General features: G+C 40.7%; 2 protein-coding genes across 2 annotated transcripts in view; both read right to left on the bottom strand.

Moving 5' to 3' along the window:
- pgm5 (phosphoglucomutase 5) overlaps positions 1-12798 on the bottom strand; it is a 35611-nt gene extending 22813 nt beyond the window's left edge. The window contains exons 1-6 of the mRNA XM_084728711.1: positions 12148-12798; positions 8823-8985; positions 8544-8690; positions 7493-7618; positions 7175-7365; positions 5755-5909 (exon numbers count right to left, since the gene is read on the bottom strand). Coding sequence (XP_084584837.1) covers positions 5755-5909; positions 7175-7365; positions 7493-7618; positions 8544-8690; positions 8823-8985; positions 12148-12405 — 1040 coding nt within the window. The 5' untranslated portion in view covers positions 12406-12798. The remainder of the gene's footprint in view (positions 1-5754; positions 5910-7174; positions 7366-7492; positions 7619-8543; positions 8691-8822; positions 8986-12147) is intronic.
- Positions 12799-13938: 1140 nt separating this feature from the next.
- On the bottom strand, positions 13939-15348 carry foxd5 (forkhead box D5). The gene has a single exon (XM_084729547.1). The coding sequence runs from the start codon at positions 15192-15194 to the stop codon at positions 14196-14198; it is 999 nt and encodes a 332-aa protein (XP_084585673.1). The 5' UTR covers positions 15195-15348; the 3' UTR covers positions 13939-14195.
- Between the last annotated feature and the right edge of the window lie 2222 nt (positions 15349-17570).

Genomic DNA, 17570 nt, shown 5'->3' with positions numbered 1-17570 from the left:
TTACCAATTTGTATAAAGGCTTATTTGGCGAAACCAAGCCAGCCTTGACATGGAGCTAACGTTACAACTTGTCTGTGAACATTAGTTACAGCCGTTCAGGTCAGTGTGGGGGATATTTGATAGACCTGCAACTTGCAACTTTAAGCATTAGTTTTTGTCAAAGTAAGGGGCAGCTCTAAAGAGCTAACATTAAAGATCAATATAAGCGCTCTAATGTTTCAGATAGTGAACACCATAACTCGATCTTTTCTTGCCCAATGTAAGCTGCAACACTGGTGATGTCATGAGGTAATTAACAGTGGAAAAATTTCATGAGGTATCCTTAATTCTTTTGTGTATTTTTCTTGCCACAGTAACCCATACGTGACAGCTATCTATTTGGCCGGTTGTTAAGTCATTTCCTCTCCTCTCCTCTCCTCTCCTCTCCTCTCCTCTCCTCTCTTCTTAGAGTTGTCACAATTTTAAAATTAAAGCAGAAATTGACTAAAATAAACTTCCAATTCCATAGTCTACCAATGGCATAGTCATCAGTGCTACAAAAATTTAAAATAAAAAATTGTGAACTTAAAGTCAAGAGTCAAATCGAAAAGTGTCATCCCTCGTCTCGAGAGGCCACTTGTGATCGGATCTCACTTGCCTGCTCTACATGTGAAGAGCAAAAGTGTTGTTGCTTTTAGCTGGTGGCAGGCAGCACTGCACTTATCATGCCTAGTTTGCAAGAGGACTTGGAAGTTTGACAAGAAAGACAAGAAGAAGTCTGCAAAGTCTCCATCGCACAGACTCTTCGGCCCAAATGGTAATCAGATGGGTTGTTTTTTGTGTATTCCATCCAGAGGAATCAATTTTTCCTGTTGTTGTGGTTTCTTCAGTCCTTCAATGTGGCCCAAGACACATTTGCGTGCACACTGCTAAAAGAATGTGGCCATATACAGTACAGGCTACCGCAGAATGTGGTCTGAGTGATCAGATGTCAATGCATCCTGTCTATGCAATGTATCTTGGGAGCATGTTAACACCAGGGGTAAACAGGGTCAATTTTGATGCAAAATCAGGCCAAACTGACCCTTTTTGAGTTGCAACATACTACATTTGTGTTTATCGTTTCTTTTTATTTATTTTTTTTATTTCTCACTCAACTCACAACATGATTCAAATACCACAATGCTCAAAGTGTGCGTAGGAAGAAAATGAATCCATAAAAAGCGAGTGCACCCTGTAGTAGCAGCACATCATGTCTTACCAGGGCTCAATCACTGGCAGCTGTGAGAGACAATACAGTCTGGTAACCAACACAACAGCAATAGAAAAACAGTTGAGCTACAGCACAACATTAAACATTTGACCTCTCCGCTTTGCAGTGCTAATCAACGACTCAGTACAAGAACTTGGACTTCATCCTGGTAACAGGCCGACCAGCAGCTCAGCCCTCTCCCTACATCCTCCCATCCCTGGAACGGTTAAAGGAGAGGCAGATGTTTCCTTTACCAAAACCTCCCTCCCTCTTTCTCTTCCTCCAACCCCTCCCTCCCTGCCTTCAGCCATCGCTTAGATTATGTGCCCAGAGACACACAGTCAGGCACCCATGCACACAACTCACATAACCCAAAGTATGAAAGATTTAACACCTGTAACTCTCCTGTTCATCTGAATCCAAATACAGCACAACACAACATCCTCTGCTCATCTAAACACAAATTCATTCTCTTTGTTTCTCTCTGCTGTTGTTTCCCCTCATTCCCTCTCTGGACACACACACACACACTACATACGGTATACACACCGTCACATTTATCAAGGCTTTTATAACACAGTTTGCTTGACTACGCATAAACACACAGCAGGGAGGGTTACTCAGTCTAAACACTCAGCATGCAGACACACACACACACACACAGGCCACTCGCTCTCCTAAAAAGGTCCACACTTGGGTTGAATCCAGGGTCCAACACCACTCGACTAAGTACTGCAACACTTCCTGGAGTTTGTCATGCAGATATGTACATTATGTGTCCAGAGAGTAGTGGCAGGCATAAAGGTAAGAGCTGAACAAAGTGACCCTGTCCTGCAACCACATCAGTCATTATCAATAAGTGTTTATAGAAGAGGTAGGTGTTCTATGCATACACTGTAAAAAAAAAAAAAAATCATCCAGGAATTTAGTGGAATCAGCTGATCTTTTCTCATTAATATATATGTTTTATTTATTCAGGTTAACTAAACTGAAATTTTCTAGCAATTACTTTCACAACTTATAAAAATGAATTACTCTAACTTTAAGTCTTTAAACCTGAACTAATGAGTAGAATGAATGTTCTGTACAGAGTTCAATCAACTCATTAAATTAAATTTCTAAACATGATCAAAATCTTAGCAGACTTCCCTGCATGCATTGATGTCTTGTGTTTTTGTTTTGTTTTTTATTTGTTTCTTTGTATGTTTGGTTGTGTGCTGTCATGGACTGTGGTTGTTCCTGTTCTTGATTATTATGGACAGATTTTAAGATTTCACACTTACCTCTCTTACCTCTAGTGGTACAGATTGTTTTGGTGGGAATTGCAGATCACATATGCAGGAGTGTGCTGGTGAAATTTGGGTTTAATGGGGGAAAAATGAAAATCTTATATAATGCGATTTTTCTCTGCTCTTCAAAAGCCCAGAGCTTGATACTATCTTTAGTTTAGGTTTTATCTGCAACAGACATCATTCTGTAAGGTAATTCTGCCTCTAAGATTGCACAACTGAGTTTCCAGGAAATTAAATTTATGCTATCATCAGTACAAAAAGGCAAATATTGAGAAAAGAGACAAAGATGAAGGAGATATTTTTATAGCGACTAATAAAAAGGCCATTTATCTACAGTAGGTGTGTGTGTGTGTGTGTGTGTGTGTGTGTGTGTGTGTGTGTGTGTGTGTGTGTGTGTGTGTGTGTGTGTGTGTGTGCTGAGAGAGAGGCCTATGGATCGGGGTTGCAGTGGGACATGTGACATTTGTGTTTCAGGGTTCACTCACTGTGTGTGTGTCTCTGTGTGTGTGTGTGTGTGTGTGTGTGTGTGTGTGTGTGTGTGTGTGTGTGTGTGTGTGTGTGTGTGTGTGTGTGTGTGTCAGTGTATGCAAAACTTTCAAGCAGCTCTTTCAGTCTGATCATTACAGTTCAACATCATAAGACGCAGCCTGAGGCAAGGAATTGTGCAACATCACACAACAGTGTCCAAGTGATATGTATGTGTGTATCAGTGTGTGCATGCCTGAGTGTGTGTAGGAGTCTCTACACTAATGAAGATGACCAATAATTCCGTGATGTAACACTTCATATATCTAAGCATCACTTTTTCTTTTTAACTGTGAAACCCAGAGAGATCAGATGATTGGCAGTGAGGTCACTTCCTTTTAATGGCTGCCAGTGCTAACACATACTAATGCACACAATCACTCACTCACTCATTCACACTCATGCACACGCACACACACACAATCAAGCATGTGCACACAAACAGGCCCTTTCTGGCCTACGAACCCTGTTCATATGCAGCTAGTGTGTTTAGTGATTTACTGTATGTTTCCTGTCAGTGCTCAACAGTAGAAGAGGAAAGAATGTGATGATCACATACTTCTCTGTTCATATACTGATTCACACAAACTTGGACCAGATGATAACCAGATGATATCAGTTGCCTAACCTTAGCCATTCTGTTATCGAAGTCCACGGCTGCCAATATTTGCCAATATCTGCCACTTTGTCACGACCCTCAGCGACTCATACAGACACACTAGATACTCTTTAGCAGCTAAATGAGATGCAGTGGGCTTTTGACACAGTATCAAGAGGGAGAAAGTCAATGTATGGAGGAGTTAAGGTGGGTGGATGGCTCAAAACATTGAAGTTTGAAGGTACACAATGTTAAGTGCATCACATGACTTACATCATGCACCATTGGTGCTGCAACTTGCCTAAGCTACGTCATATGACTTATTTTAATCCAAAACATGATTTTTTTTCCCTAAAATCGAGTAGTTTTGGTGCCAAAAAACCTACCAAAACTGCAGCTTTTTCACAGTGTTAACAACATGTTTCTGGCAGCGTCTCATACAGCCGGTACAATGGTACCTTGTGTGTTATAGTGAGATAGTGAGGGGGGGGTGACAATTAAGTGTTGGTTTTCAACCACCTGGGATGAGAACAGGTTGCAATGTTACAATGACAAAAATTTAAACAAGTTGAAATTTCATGCACACTATGATCATTCTGCCTGATATTGATGAAAATCATGAATATTTCTCCCCAGAATGTACTTTTGATAAAGCAAAAAATGCACACATATATAGTCCCTATGACACATATGATTGCACACACAAACACACATCTACAGACACAGACAAACACATCCATACAGATATGAAGACAACTTTCTAATAAATATAGAAGAAAAGCGTTGCGTGTTAATAAATGCTAATAAGAGGTCAAGAAATGAATTTGTTAGACATTTAAACCCATTTTGCACTCAACTAGACGACCATAAACATTCACTAATTCCCTCCTGCAGTATTCACAGTGTTTATCAGCTCCAGCTCTGATCGGCAGTGATGGAAACATGACACCCAGGAGTACATACTAATGTTCACTCCTTTCCCAGCACAGGCTAGGTATTTAACTAATTACGCACTGGTCTTGAGTTGAGCAGCTGTAAAACGGTGGATAAATGTATTTCATTGCAGATAAATTCTTCACAATAATTATTATTTTATTTAAAAGCTTTTATTATGAAGCAGCAAAATCAGGAAATGTTGCATTTTCATCGGCACTAACTTAACTCCTATAGAGATGAAAGCAAACACGAAGCAGTAAAATAAAACAGATACCTGAACATACAAACAGCAACACAGGAGAGAAACTAAACTTAAAACCACAGAGACTCAGTTAGAAGCTATGAAAGTACTGAGGACTGAACACACGGAGGAAATGTCTTTCTCTCTGCTCTCCTGCACAGACACGAGATCAGTCTGTGTGTTTGTGGTGTTGAAACTCATCTACTGGAAATGGGAAAGGAGTCATTAGCCTATTTGTAGCAGGTTTGTCAGTGTTTTTTTAACAAAAACCAGCATATTCACACTAATTTTTGTATAAATTTTTGTAGAGTTATGTGAAAAACTTACAATACTTCTATCAGGTATATTTTTCATGAATTAAGAAAATATTTTTTTTAAATTCAATGACTTATTGCAGTAGATAGAATAATGAAGAAAACTTAGTGGACAAAAGTACTAAGCACTAGACACTGACTGTATCTTATATTTTGAAGACAATACTCTGTTGAAAAATGATCTGAACTAACTATAGTTGATCTTTTCTGGTTCCCTCTTTGTATTAAATGACACACTAAAGCCTCAGTGGGGTGCAGTGCTGGGATCCCTCCTACTGGAACAATACTAATGGGGATGACTTTAGCTGTGATCACATCCTCTCACTCAGCACCCTCTGCTCAACTCTCGTCTTACATAACGGACAATATTTATAGGCGGTGAGTAAAAGCGTGTGCGTGTGTGTGGGGGTGCTTACAGTATGTGATCTCACAGTCTTATTCATAGTGGGTGAGTCTTTATATAAGGTTGTCATCCCTCTCCAGAGATTGGGCTGCTGCAGGAGTTTGTGGACAGAGGTTGTGACGAGAGAAGGCAAAACCCCCTAAGATCTACTGTGTGTGTGTGTGTGTATGTGTCTGCAGAGGTGTGTTAGTGTGTGTGTGTGTGTGTGTTGTACCTGTCAAGGGCGGTGCTGGTGGCCATGCTCCTGGCAAAGCCTCTGACTCCCTGCTGTCTGAAGTAGGGGATGGTGGAGAGGTTGGCAGCCATGATGGCCACTGAGTCTGATGGGTTCACAAAGAAGCCGTTTTCTCCGAGGATCATGTACCGGTCCTGAAAACAGCGCAACATAAAGTACATTATGATCAGTGCATGTAGGTTTTGGTCTTTTCTTGGAACTGTTGACAATAAGAGAAAACACGGAAAAAAACCAGCCTTACACTTGAGGAGGAAGAATTTGTGATTAATGCTAAAGAATATGCTGCATAAAATATGTTCTTCCAATACATTATGACTATAAACCTATTCAGCTAACAGTCACACACACATATTGGTTGACATCAAATTCATATTAATTGCCACAATCACTGTTTAGAGTTTGGAAGATACTGGTTGTGGTATTATGTAACACTGATCCTGAAAAAGAAACCCTGTAAGATTACAACCGCTGGTGCTAATGACTGTGAAGATACCGATCCTGGTGGGAGAAACAGAGCAGATATGACATAATTCTCCTGATGCTAAGCTAATTTACTCAGCCAAGGGTGTGTGTGTGTGTGTGTGTGTGTGTGTGTGTGTGTGTGTGTGTGTGTGTGTGTATACAGTAGAAATTACTATTGGATGACATTGTGGAAAAAGTGAACTGCTTGTTGGATCATCATGGATACAGTATTATTCAGGCTTCACTGCCTCTTCCTGATATCACTGAGCAAACAAAAACAAATAAAAAATAAATAAATCAGACTCCCACTGGCATCTATGGGTGGCATCTAAATGATAGAAATTTAGTCATAATTTGTTTTTTGTTGTTTTTGTTTTTTTTTTGTTTTTTTTTAGGGCTTTGACTGAATCAATGAATGTATTGTATATATGAGTGACCTATCATAACCCAGGATATCCTGTAGTATGTAAGCAGCGCATGTATTAGACTTCCCACTAAATAACACTTAAAAATCATTCATTTATGTCAGAGAGAGCCATTGCTTTATGGCACAAAACAAGTGACATGGATGTAAATGAGCACTAAAGCTTTGAATGTGGGAAAAGTGAGAGGTCTTTAAGAAAATTACTTCTGACCTGCAACTTCTTCACAGAAGAAAAGCATTTATCAAGCAAACTGCTGTCTGTCAGTGTATTTTGCGTAATTTTCTGCAGCTGTTTCACAGGAAAAAGCATTTAATTAACATTTTGAATTTTATCCAGTTTAGTTTTTATCTTTTTGAAAACTTGTTTTCTACATTTCTACAGAGAAGATGACTTTTGTCAAACTCCACATATACATCATTCTGTACAGTTAAAGTTAAAATCCAGATGAAGCAGCAATTACAAAAACTTTTTTGAGCTCAAGAGGGCTTTAAACATCACATCAGATGTCTTACCCCATCTGCATCAAATGCAGCACCAAATCCAAAGTCACCTCCTTTCATGGCGTCCACCAGAGAGGTGGCGTAGGTCAGGTTAGGCTCTGGAGGCCGGCCGCCAAAGTCCTCCAGAGGGACACAGTTGACAGCGGAGTTAGCAGGAGCTCCCAGCTCATCACACAGGATCCTACGTACGTACGGGCCCATCACTGTTACGCAACATGAGGAGAGAAGAGTAGAGGAGAGGACAAGAGAGGAAAAACATGAACAATTTAATCTCCAATAACATTAATAACAGCTCAGGGGCTGTATACAGTAGATGATTAATAGTCTCACCTCCGTTCATGGCATCTATGTGTATCTTGAGCTGGTTTGGTCCTGTGAGAAGACTTTTAATGGCACTAAAGTCGAAGATGTTTCGCAGAAGTTGTAGATACACCTCAACCGAGTCTACGATCTCCACTAGAAACACAAGAGAAATTAGTACCAGATGTTCAGGTGTTTGTTATACTGTATGCATTTGTGCATTAAAAATGGGAAGATTCTTGGTAGTGAGATGACTGAATACATGTTGTTTGGAGCATTGAGTATCTGATGCAAAGTTCTCTACTTTATTCTAACTTCACACTTTTAGATTTATTTGAAAAGTGTTATTACTGTAATCAATATTTAATTTGTAACCTTTTTTGTATCTGTAATGGGTGATTGTTGGATGGAAGGGGGCAGGAGAAAAAAAAAACAAACTGTAATGGGGCAATCCTTTCCATTTATGTTGTATTTGTGTATTTCTGTACACAATAATATATAATAATAATAATAATAATATTTCTTCTAATGAAATATACACAACTGCCAATGTGTTTTGAGCGCATACATACGTGTGCCTAAATAATGAGTTTTTAAAGGCATTGATGACCACTGACTTATAAGGATGCACCCCGATATATAATTTTTTTTTAAAAAGTGTGTCTGTGAACTTCCGTCCCTTTGTATTTAGTTGTTTTTTTTTTTCAACTGGACATGTTCTGAACGAAACACCCAATAAGGCTTAGCTAGCATGTATCTATCACAATAGCTCTGTAAAAACAAGGGTCATTTGAGTTCTATGGATCTTCTTGTCTTTCTTACCTCTAAGTCAGACATAACTACTCAACCAGCTGAGCAGAAGAGACATTAGTTTACTAGTTGTAGTTACAACAGTTGACAACCTTCACATTCTACTTCAAGCCCAGCTAAATGTGTGTGCATGTTTGGTGCATCATTTGGTGGGAGGTGGTCAGTGCAGTGATGTGGGGCAGCAGAGAGAGAGGTGGAAGGTTTTGCATCGTGTATGTTCAAATTGCTGACTGCAGCTTATTAGTGACAGAGCAGTCAGTGAGTATTGTACCTCTGAAAGGTTTGAACTTGTTCTCCAGGTCAAATTCTTGTCGTCCCAGCCTGGACAGGTCAATGCGGAGATCAGGGCAGATGGCGTACTCCTCAAGCGTCCTGCTCACCTGGTGGATCCTCTCCATCACTGTGTCTGTAGACGGGCCTTACCACACAAAGTAAAAAAACATCCCTGACTTTACAAATGGCTTCAAACCCCTACCTTTGACTAAAAACACTTTCATAGAAGGAGGCAACTGGAAAAAGGAGAAAACGAGCAATCTTTTTCAGTCCTCACCTCCATTTGCCACATTGAACTTGATCCCAAAGTCTCCACCGGGGCCTCCAGGATTGTGACTCGCTGTGAGGATGATCCCACCAATGGCCTTGATCTTCCTGATGATGCAGGAAACAGCAGGGGTGGACAGGAGACCGTTGTGGCCGATTACTAGACGACCAATCTGCAAAGCATAGAAAACAGTTAATGAGGAGCAATGTCAGTTGTGCAAAAAGTTTACAAAAGCACAAACATTTAAACCTGAAAATACTAGGTGTTGGACAGAAGTACCTGTCAAAAAAGTCAAAAATATAGGTATCTATGTCTACAAAAGACATATTTTTTGTATTATTGCAAGAATCTGGATCATATGTGGAGATATACTTTATACTACGTTAAATACTAAGCCAGCATTTGCCTCATATAGTCTACTGTGTCCAGATACATCTAATGTTGCATATACATTGAATAAATTATCTGAATATGGTCTTATGCCATAAGTGTCAAACTGGTCTCAATCTGGAGATAAGATTTAAGATTTAACATCTTACAATGCTGTGATTGGAGCGTGACTAACATGGATTTCATCATATATGAGTCATAGTTATAGTCATAGGGGTATATTGCACAGTTGTTTGACATTTGAAGTTGCACAAAGTCTGCTAAGTTGAGGTTAATAAACACAGTGGACTAATGCTGATGCTAACTAATGCTGAGCTAACATTAGTTAACCAGCTAAGAAAGGCAGAAAACTCACTGTTGCATTATGTCATGTTTACGATCAAATCTCAAAGTTGAGGATTTGGGATCCAGACCTGACTTGAGACTTGCCAGTCTTGAAATGGGACTTGACCCTCCTGTTTTAACTTGAGACTTACTTGTGACTTGCAAAACGATTTTTTGGTCCCACCTTATTATCTAGTGTGCTGACTCTATTTTTCGTTTTTTTTGGAGCAATGTCAGTTGGACATCAATCCAGGATAATGCTGTCTGATAAGCTACGGATGTCTGATAAGATGAAATTTTAGGGCTCTACTCTCTTTTGCAGCTGAATGATGTATAAATAAGAGAACAGCTGAAAAATGCTGTGTGAAAAAGTGACCATCTACAGGAGGAATAAAGCAGAAAAGGTGTCAGGTAGGAGCTTCTTGCTCACTGTGGCAACAAATACAAAAAACTAACTAAATTTGATCTACCCTGGCCTGAAAAAGTTTAAGAGCCCATCAGTCTAACTGGCCCTGAAAGCAACACAGGGCCTACAGCATCTCATCATTCTACAGGTGACTAACTGACAGCTGGCTTTAAACAGCAAATGATCTGCCCCAAGAGTGTGCCTAAATTACAGAACTACACTCTCTATTTATGTGTATGCTACTTTTAAAGTGGTAATACCACCAGCATCCCATAATTCCCCTGCATATCAGCTATTCTAAATAAAAGTGTCCTCACTGGAGAGGAATTTATTCTCCTGACGTCAGTGTGTCCTCCTAACATCCGGCATGCTGCATGTGTATATAAAGACAGACAAGGAAAGTGAGAAGAAACCGTAGAAATGTACTTGTTGAAATGCATTTAGCCTGCAGAATACTGCATTTGGCCTGCATAACAACCTAAGAATGTTCACAAGGCAATCTGTTATTTATATTGCATTCAGTAAATAACATAAGAGGGATTGTCCATACAGTGAGTGGGCTATTTCCAAGTGTTGCCTCTGGTTCACTGCCATCTGACAGGGGATCCCCAAAGCACAAAGTTTGGTTCAGGAGAGGTGAAACAGCAAGAGTGAGAGGGGGGAAACAACCAACGTAGGCAGGAAAATAGAGCAGGATGGATGGAAGTGCTGATAAGGCTGACATCAAGAGACATTTGGCTGGGCCAGCAGAAAAAAAACAGACTGATCTCAAAAACAAATTATATTCCCTTCAGATTTTCCTTTGGAGCCTGTCCAAACCAATCACAAAGATCTCAGAGCAAACATTTCAAAGTGAGCTGTGGGGATTTTTCCCTCCTCTCTCTCTCACTCTGTCTTCCTCTTTTCACTTATCTGCTGCTGACACTTAAAGAGTTCAGACACATTTTGGATGGGTGACAAGTTTGCATGTGTTAATGCTGCAGATTAGGATTGAAACTCTCATGCTTCAGACTGAACAACGAATAATTGCATGAGCTGAACATGATATGTCCGCCAGGATCATAACGCTAAACAAATGTGGACCAACAGTGTAATGCAATATGTGAATATGTAATACGGTTATAAAATTCTGATTTAATATTTTGCCAGAGAAAAACACAAAGTCCTGCTAATGTGGTGTAACAGTTTCTGCTGACAGTAAATGCATCACCTACAGTAAGTACACTGTTCTTGCAAAGGTTATAGTAGAGTTTCTCTCCAGTGTTTCCAACATAAACTGATTGGCTGCTGTTTGTGATCTAAAACAAGACCTAATAAAAGTTTGAATGACAATTTTCTAACTGTCTCAATTTGTTTAGTACTCATAAATAGAATTTCTCCTCTCATGGATTTTTTTTTTTTTTTGCTCCCATGGAAACTAAAAATGACTAATTGACTCCAGTTGTCCAGCTGAATAAAATCTGTTATTTGACATTCAATAACATGCTTTTTAAATGATATAACAAACAATAATCATCAACATCAATATTCAAGGAAGACAACCTAAATTTTATTTGATGGGGGGCAGGAGGGACCGGGACAAAGGAGAGAGGAGAGCCGGTCCCAAAAAATTGAGAACCACTGGGTTATAGCAATGTTTTTCCACTTTATCTTGCTTGTGACCTCTTACAGGGATTGTTTGGATAATTCACAGTGGGGTTGTTAGTCAAATATCACTTTCTCCAAGTGAACCAGACTCCATAAGCAGAGCCAGTCATTTTATCTTGCAGAACACAGGAGTTTCTGGTCTCCCTGTTAGTTTGTTTGTGTTACTGCGTTAATCACACCCAAGTCACACACTGACACAAACAAACTAACAGATAACGGCAGTGATACACCAGCAACTCACGTGTACTGCAAGTTAAAATGACTGATTGTGTGCACCAAAAATCCCACATCAGTCAAGCTCTACTTGTGACCTTTGGGATTCCCCTTGTGACCATCTGTGGGCTCCCAAACCCAAGGTTGGGAACCACTGGGCTACAGCATCCAAAATGTGATTACTTCTCTGAATAAAACTTTCATTATCATTCTTGGCAAGTTCATTTAATCTTTGATTCTGAAGATAAACCATTTCAGGTTAATTTTACTTAAACAATATTAATCTCATTCATGTTTCCAGTATGTATATGTAGTGCATGTTGACTGTTGTTACCCTCCTCCTTCCCTTCTTACCCCGTTGGCAGCTGCCATCTGTACTATCACCTCGATGGCAACTCGGCTGAAGTACCGACCGTCGCTGCCCACCACCATGGTGCAGCCCTGTCTGTCCCGCAGGTCGATGGAGGACAGCAGGCTCTGGATGTAGTTCTGCAGGTAGTTCTTCTTGCCCTCGAACACCGCCGTCTTCCTCCGCAGGCCGCTGGTCCCGGGCCGCTGGTCGTCGAACGGGGCGGTCTGGACCGTCACCACCGGGATGGGGCTCGTCTCCATCCTCCTCGTCGGGAGTCCCTCAACGGGAGGACGCCGAAAAACCCTATCTGAAGTTAGTGAAGAAGTTTGCTTCTGGTGGTATCCGTCCACAGAGGGAAAAGGCAGAGGTTACAGCTGGGAGGAGAGCAGTGACAGCAGCCCCGCAGAGATGGATGAATTGAAACTGTCCTCACCTTACAGCCTGAAGAGCTGCATCCCTCACTACTGAGCTGGACATGCAGCCAAACTGCTCTGCTGTTGGACAACTCCCTCTTTTCCAAATAAGCCTGCACAACTGACTACAAGAAAGAAAAAAAAAACAGGGAGGGCCTGAAATCTTCAAGGCCCACAATCAGCTGAGCCTCCCTGCGGCCAAAAATAGACCTTTGACTGATGGCGAAGGGGAATTGTGTCGGGACCGACCTGCAACTGGACACTGGTGTTTGAGCTGCTGTCCGCTCTGTGCCCGATATGAAGGCACAAGTAGTGTAGTGACTGTACACGAGGTTAAAAGTGGGAAGTGACATAACTTCATTCTCCCTTATAAAGTTTTTCTTATCATTTGACAAAACATGATTTTTGGAGAAATTTCTGACCCAAATCTCTCTTTCTGCTACATTTTCTTTGCATATATTTTTGCTATTAAGCTTTTGAATGCATTAAGGAAAACATTCTGAGACACTGTAATTATTAGCTTGAAGTCCCCATTACACAAGTAGGGAAGGCCTTCACAAGAAGTGCGCATCAGTCTGCTCCAATATTTGGTAAACAGTGCGCTCTTGAGGCAGAAAGAAAGAACTGAACTTTTCTTATGTATTTAGAAGAAGCCGCAACAAATAGAACCTAAATAATCTGTGTTTCTGTTGTGTTGCAAATGAAGTTTAGATTTGTAATTTCACACATAAATCTGGAGAAAATGAGTTATGATACCCGTAAATAATCAGATTTGCTTGTCTGGACGTATCTCATAAAAGGGGAAAACGTCATAGTTGCACGACACTATACTTATTTATTTTTCGTGCATGTCTCGTTTAACTAATTTTATCAGTAATTATTTTTCAGTGAATTAATGGACCGGTGGAAAGAGTGGGAATTCTTTTCTTTGGTTGTGCCACAGGGATTTTTCTGTTGTTTGATTTGAACTATAGCATCGGTCACTGACTCTCAAATTTAATGGAACTAGATGACACTCACTCAAGGCAACAAAAACACATTTTTAAAACTCAGCTGCAATGTCACTTTAAAGAAATCACGACTCTGTTACTCAAGATAATCCAGACCTTGTGAGCAGTTTCACAATAGGAACTATTTTTTAGGACGGTAGTAGTCCATTTAATAATGGAGACATATTGTGAATTTGTGAGAGAATTTCTTTCTAAACTGCTTTCTGTTTAAAATTTTGCCTCTCTTTTGAAACGTTCCACAGGCTGAGACACCTGATGCACAAAATAGTCATATTTTTGACTGCATAATATAGAAAAACAAGCACTGGTATCAGGTGTTCAAACTGCACAAAAATATTGCTTTATGACACCAAACAGAGAGATTTAAACATTTGATATTTTCCAAACATTTATTTTGACACGTTAATTATTAATAACAAAAACATTCATCATCAACTGAGGGTCTCATTGCAGCAGCACGTTTCACAAATATATATTACCACTCATCTTATTTACACTGATTTCTTTTAAGACATAACTTTGAATGTCAACGCACATAAATATCATGCAATTAAAAATATTTCTTTAAGAAATGAGCTACACTGACGTGTCTTCACATATGGAACAGACGGACACTGTAAAGTCTCTTCAGCAGTGAGAGTAGGACAGTCTGAGGTGCTCGTTTATTAAAGGAGCAGTGCTCAGCATGGCAGGAGGGCAGAAAGGAGTCCTGGGAGCTTGCAAGAGGGTCGGGACCAAACAGGCAGCGGGGCCTGACATGAGGTGACCGAAGCCAAGAGCGCTGTGCCGGTTCTGCTGTGGGTTTGGGTTCGGAGAGGGTTTGCTCATGATGCTGTCGATGCTGAAGGAGCACTTTGGCTTTGGCTCAGCTCTTAAGTCTGTAGGCCCGCTGCTCTTCACCTGAGTTTGTGGTATGATGTGATAGGACGATGGAGGCATCATGATGCTTTCCTGCAGGGGCATGTAGCGGAGAGGAGCGGTGGGTGGGGGGCTTAACTGGCCCTGCACGCAATATGGCTGCCCGTATGGCCGGTAGCTGAAGTTGGAGTAAAACATAAGTCCGTCTTTGCCCAACTCGGGATGGTTCCTCTTGAAGCGCTTCCTCCTCCTCAGGAAGCTGCCGTTGTCGAACATGTCCTCTGACGCAGGGTCCAGAGACCAGTAGTTCCCTTTGCCCGGGTTCCCAGGTTCCCTCGGGATCTTGATGAAGCAGTCATTGAGGGAGAGGTTGTGCCTGATGGAGTTCTGCCAGGCGGGGAACTTGTCTCTGTAGTAAGGGAATTTGTTGCTGATGAAGTCGCAGATGCCGCTCAGGGTCAGCTTCTTCAGCGGGCTCTGCAGGATGGCCATGGTGATGAGGGCGATGTAGGAGTAAGGGGGCTTCACCGAGCTGCTCTGGGCTTTCCTGGACGGCGGTGCGTCTGCGCAGAAGCTGCTCTCGCTTTCCCCCGAGGAGTCCGGCTCCGAGGAGTCAAATTCAGCGCCAGATTCTGCTGAGGAGCCGGGGTCCGTGGAGCGATACAAACGCCCGTGTGTGGGCTCGTCCTCGCCCACTATATCAATCTCATCTTCGTCTAGAGGCAGAGCAGCGTGTTGCGAAGCTTCAAACTCACCGGAGAGCGTCATAGTCGTACGGACAAAGTTCAAAAACGCGTAAAAACTCAACAGTGCCAAAGAGACATTAATAGTATGTCGTGCGTAAAAACCAAAAGGCCCTTCTTCGTGCGTAAAAGCGCATTAACCGTCCGGTTCCTCGTTTGCTACGTGAATGAAAGCGGAGGCTTTATATGCTGGGAGACTGCTGCCCTACAGGCCAGTCCCATTAACCCTCTGGACCTATCAGAGTGGCCCTTCACCGCAGGGTGCCCAGGAAGGCGAACACACAGGTGGCGGTGGGTTGCTCGGGGAGTCCTGAAGTGCGCTGCGCACGGCCTAACTGCAAAGAAAGCCCAATTTATAGACATAAGTTCATATTTTGATGGATTTTAGCAACTGTGAAAAGATTTGATGCATTTAATTTCAGTTGACAAATATTTAGAGTGCGTACCAACACATGATTACATAAAAAAGAAGATGTTTCAAAACGTACATATCTTTATTTTAATGCATTAGTGAGTATTAGCTCTACATATGACCAAAATCTTTCTAGTGTTATTTTTAAGTATCTTTTTGTACTCCTGCAGCACACAGTGGTTGGTGTCTACCGTACGTACATGTGTATGAACCTGTCTGACATGCAAAAATCATTTAATACGTTTATATGAGGTTAAAGTGAAACCTTGATATTTTAATCATTTGATATTATAAATCGTACAGCAGCACCTCAGCAGGAGGTGGGATGTTCTTGGGACTTTTAACACCACGCCTAGCCCGTGATAAGAAACAATGTGTTTCCCTTTACAGTCCCCCGCGGGTTCGTTTAGTTTGCCACCTCTGGATGCCCGCGGGTGGTGTGACCATGAAAATGGCCGTGGTGGGGCTCCCCGCAGCCCGCAGAGAAAAGAGGTAATAGTCGCCTTAACGAGGCCATCAGCATCAGAATCGAGTAGGAAACGGCTCAGCTGCTCTGTGCGCCCTGGGCTGCGCGGCTCAGCTCGGCTTTACGACCGGGATGAATGCGCAGTCATCCTCAAAGCAAACCCATCCAACAGCGGATATGTGTTAAAACAGTGCTGCTAAACTATCTCCATTGCAAATGACCGAGTTGGGAAAACTCCACCTATTTCGTCACCTGACTGGGCCTACTGAGTGCGTGTGTGTGTGTGTGAGAGAGAGATGGTTCTCACATGACTGTAACTGTAAAGGTTAAAGTAACAAATACCAGGTACTAGAATGGCTGTAATTTGTCAACCACAAACGTATCTCAAGCTGCAGGTGCAGAGTAATAACACCTCACAAAGTTGCAATAAAAAACACACAAAACATTTAGTCCCGAATGAAATTCTGGATGAAAATGAGCCAGTGATGTAAGACAAGTGTATTTTTTTTCCTCCAAAATTCAGTATGTTGAAACAAGCTGAAATAGATGACAAGTGAGAACATGGTTTTAAAAATGAGTCATCTGAGGAAAACTATTACATTTCATGAATGGTTTAAGTTAATGATGCTTATTGTCTATTTTAAATAATTAATAGCAAGACTAATACAGTTTTTCTCCATTGTATTCACACAAAAAGTGGACCTGTGCATACAAGTGTGAAAACTTGGAGCTTGTTTCATTTTGTATGGGATTCGTGGAGTTTTGATGAAACATGTAACTCTTTTCAGTTTGAGAAATTGAGCTATGGTTTTAGAAAATGTGCTTAAACAATTGGGAAAAAATATAATTACCAAAGTAAGTTTTATGAGGTCTGGTCTATTTTTGTAATCTACATAAAGAAAGGAACATAAGATGTTAGGAAAGTTTTCTTTCTTTTAAGTACGCTACTTCATTTATGTTTTTAGGTTATTTACACTTAATTATTTGTAAAAGTGTTTTGTACCCTTTCCCCCTCCTTTTTTAAACTACCTGTCTGTTTTGTTTGTTTTGTCAGTTGTTCTTGTAATGTTGTATTATGTTGTTTAATAAATAGAAATCATAATAATAAAACTTAAATTCCAAATATATGAAGACATTACAATTCAAAGTTAAATAACAAGTAACAAGAGTTTTTAATCTAAGATTACACATAAGTAACAACTGTGTAACTGCAGTGGAAATCTTTTTTTTTTTTTGAAGGAATCACCCAGTTTAGAAGATGATGGATGAAGAACAGGTTCACATGACACTAACACGATGTTTGGCAACAATAATTAGAGCCAATTATAATGACATTTTAGGAAACTTTGGTTGTAAAATGTTCCTTTCGATATTCGTATCACACTTTATTATAATCACTGCCCGTTGACTGTGTGCAAGAGTTAAAACCTCTTTGTGTGTGTCTCATAACAATAAAAGCTAAGATGTTAATGTTCTCTGAGGCATTTTTCACACTTTGTTGAGTATCATAGTGAACTTAGCAC

Source organism: Lutjanus erythropterus, chromosome 10 (genome assembly GCF_056507025.1).
Source record: "Lutjanus erythropterus isolate fLutEry1 chromosome 10, fLutEry1.hap2, whole genome shotgun sequence".
NCBI lineage: Eukaryota > Metazoa > Chordata > Actinopteri > Lutjaniformes > Lutjanidae > Lutjanus > Lutjanus erythropterus.
Note: the sequence above shows the minus strand (reverse complement) of the source record. Positions and strands in the feature narration are given on the sequence as shown.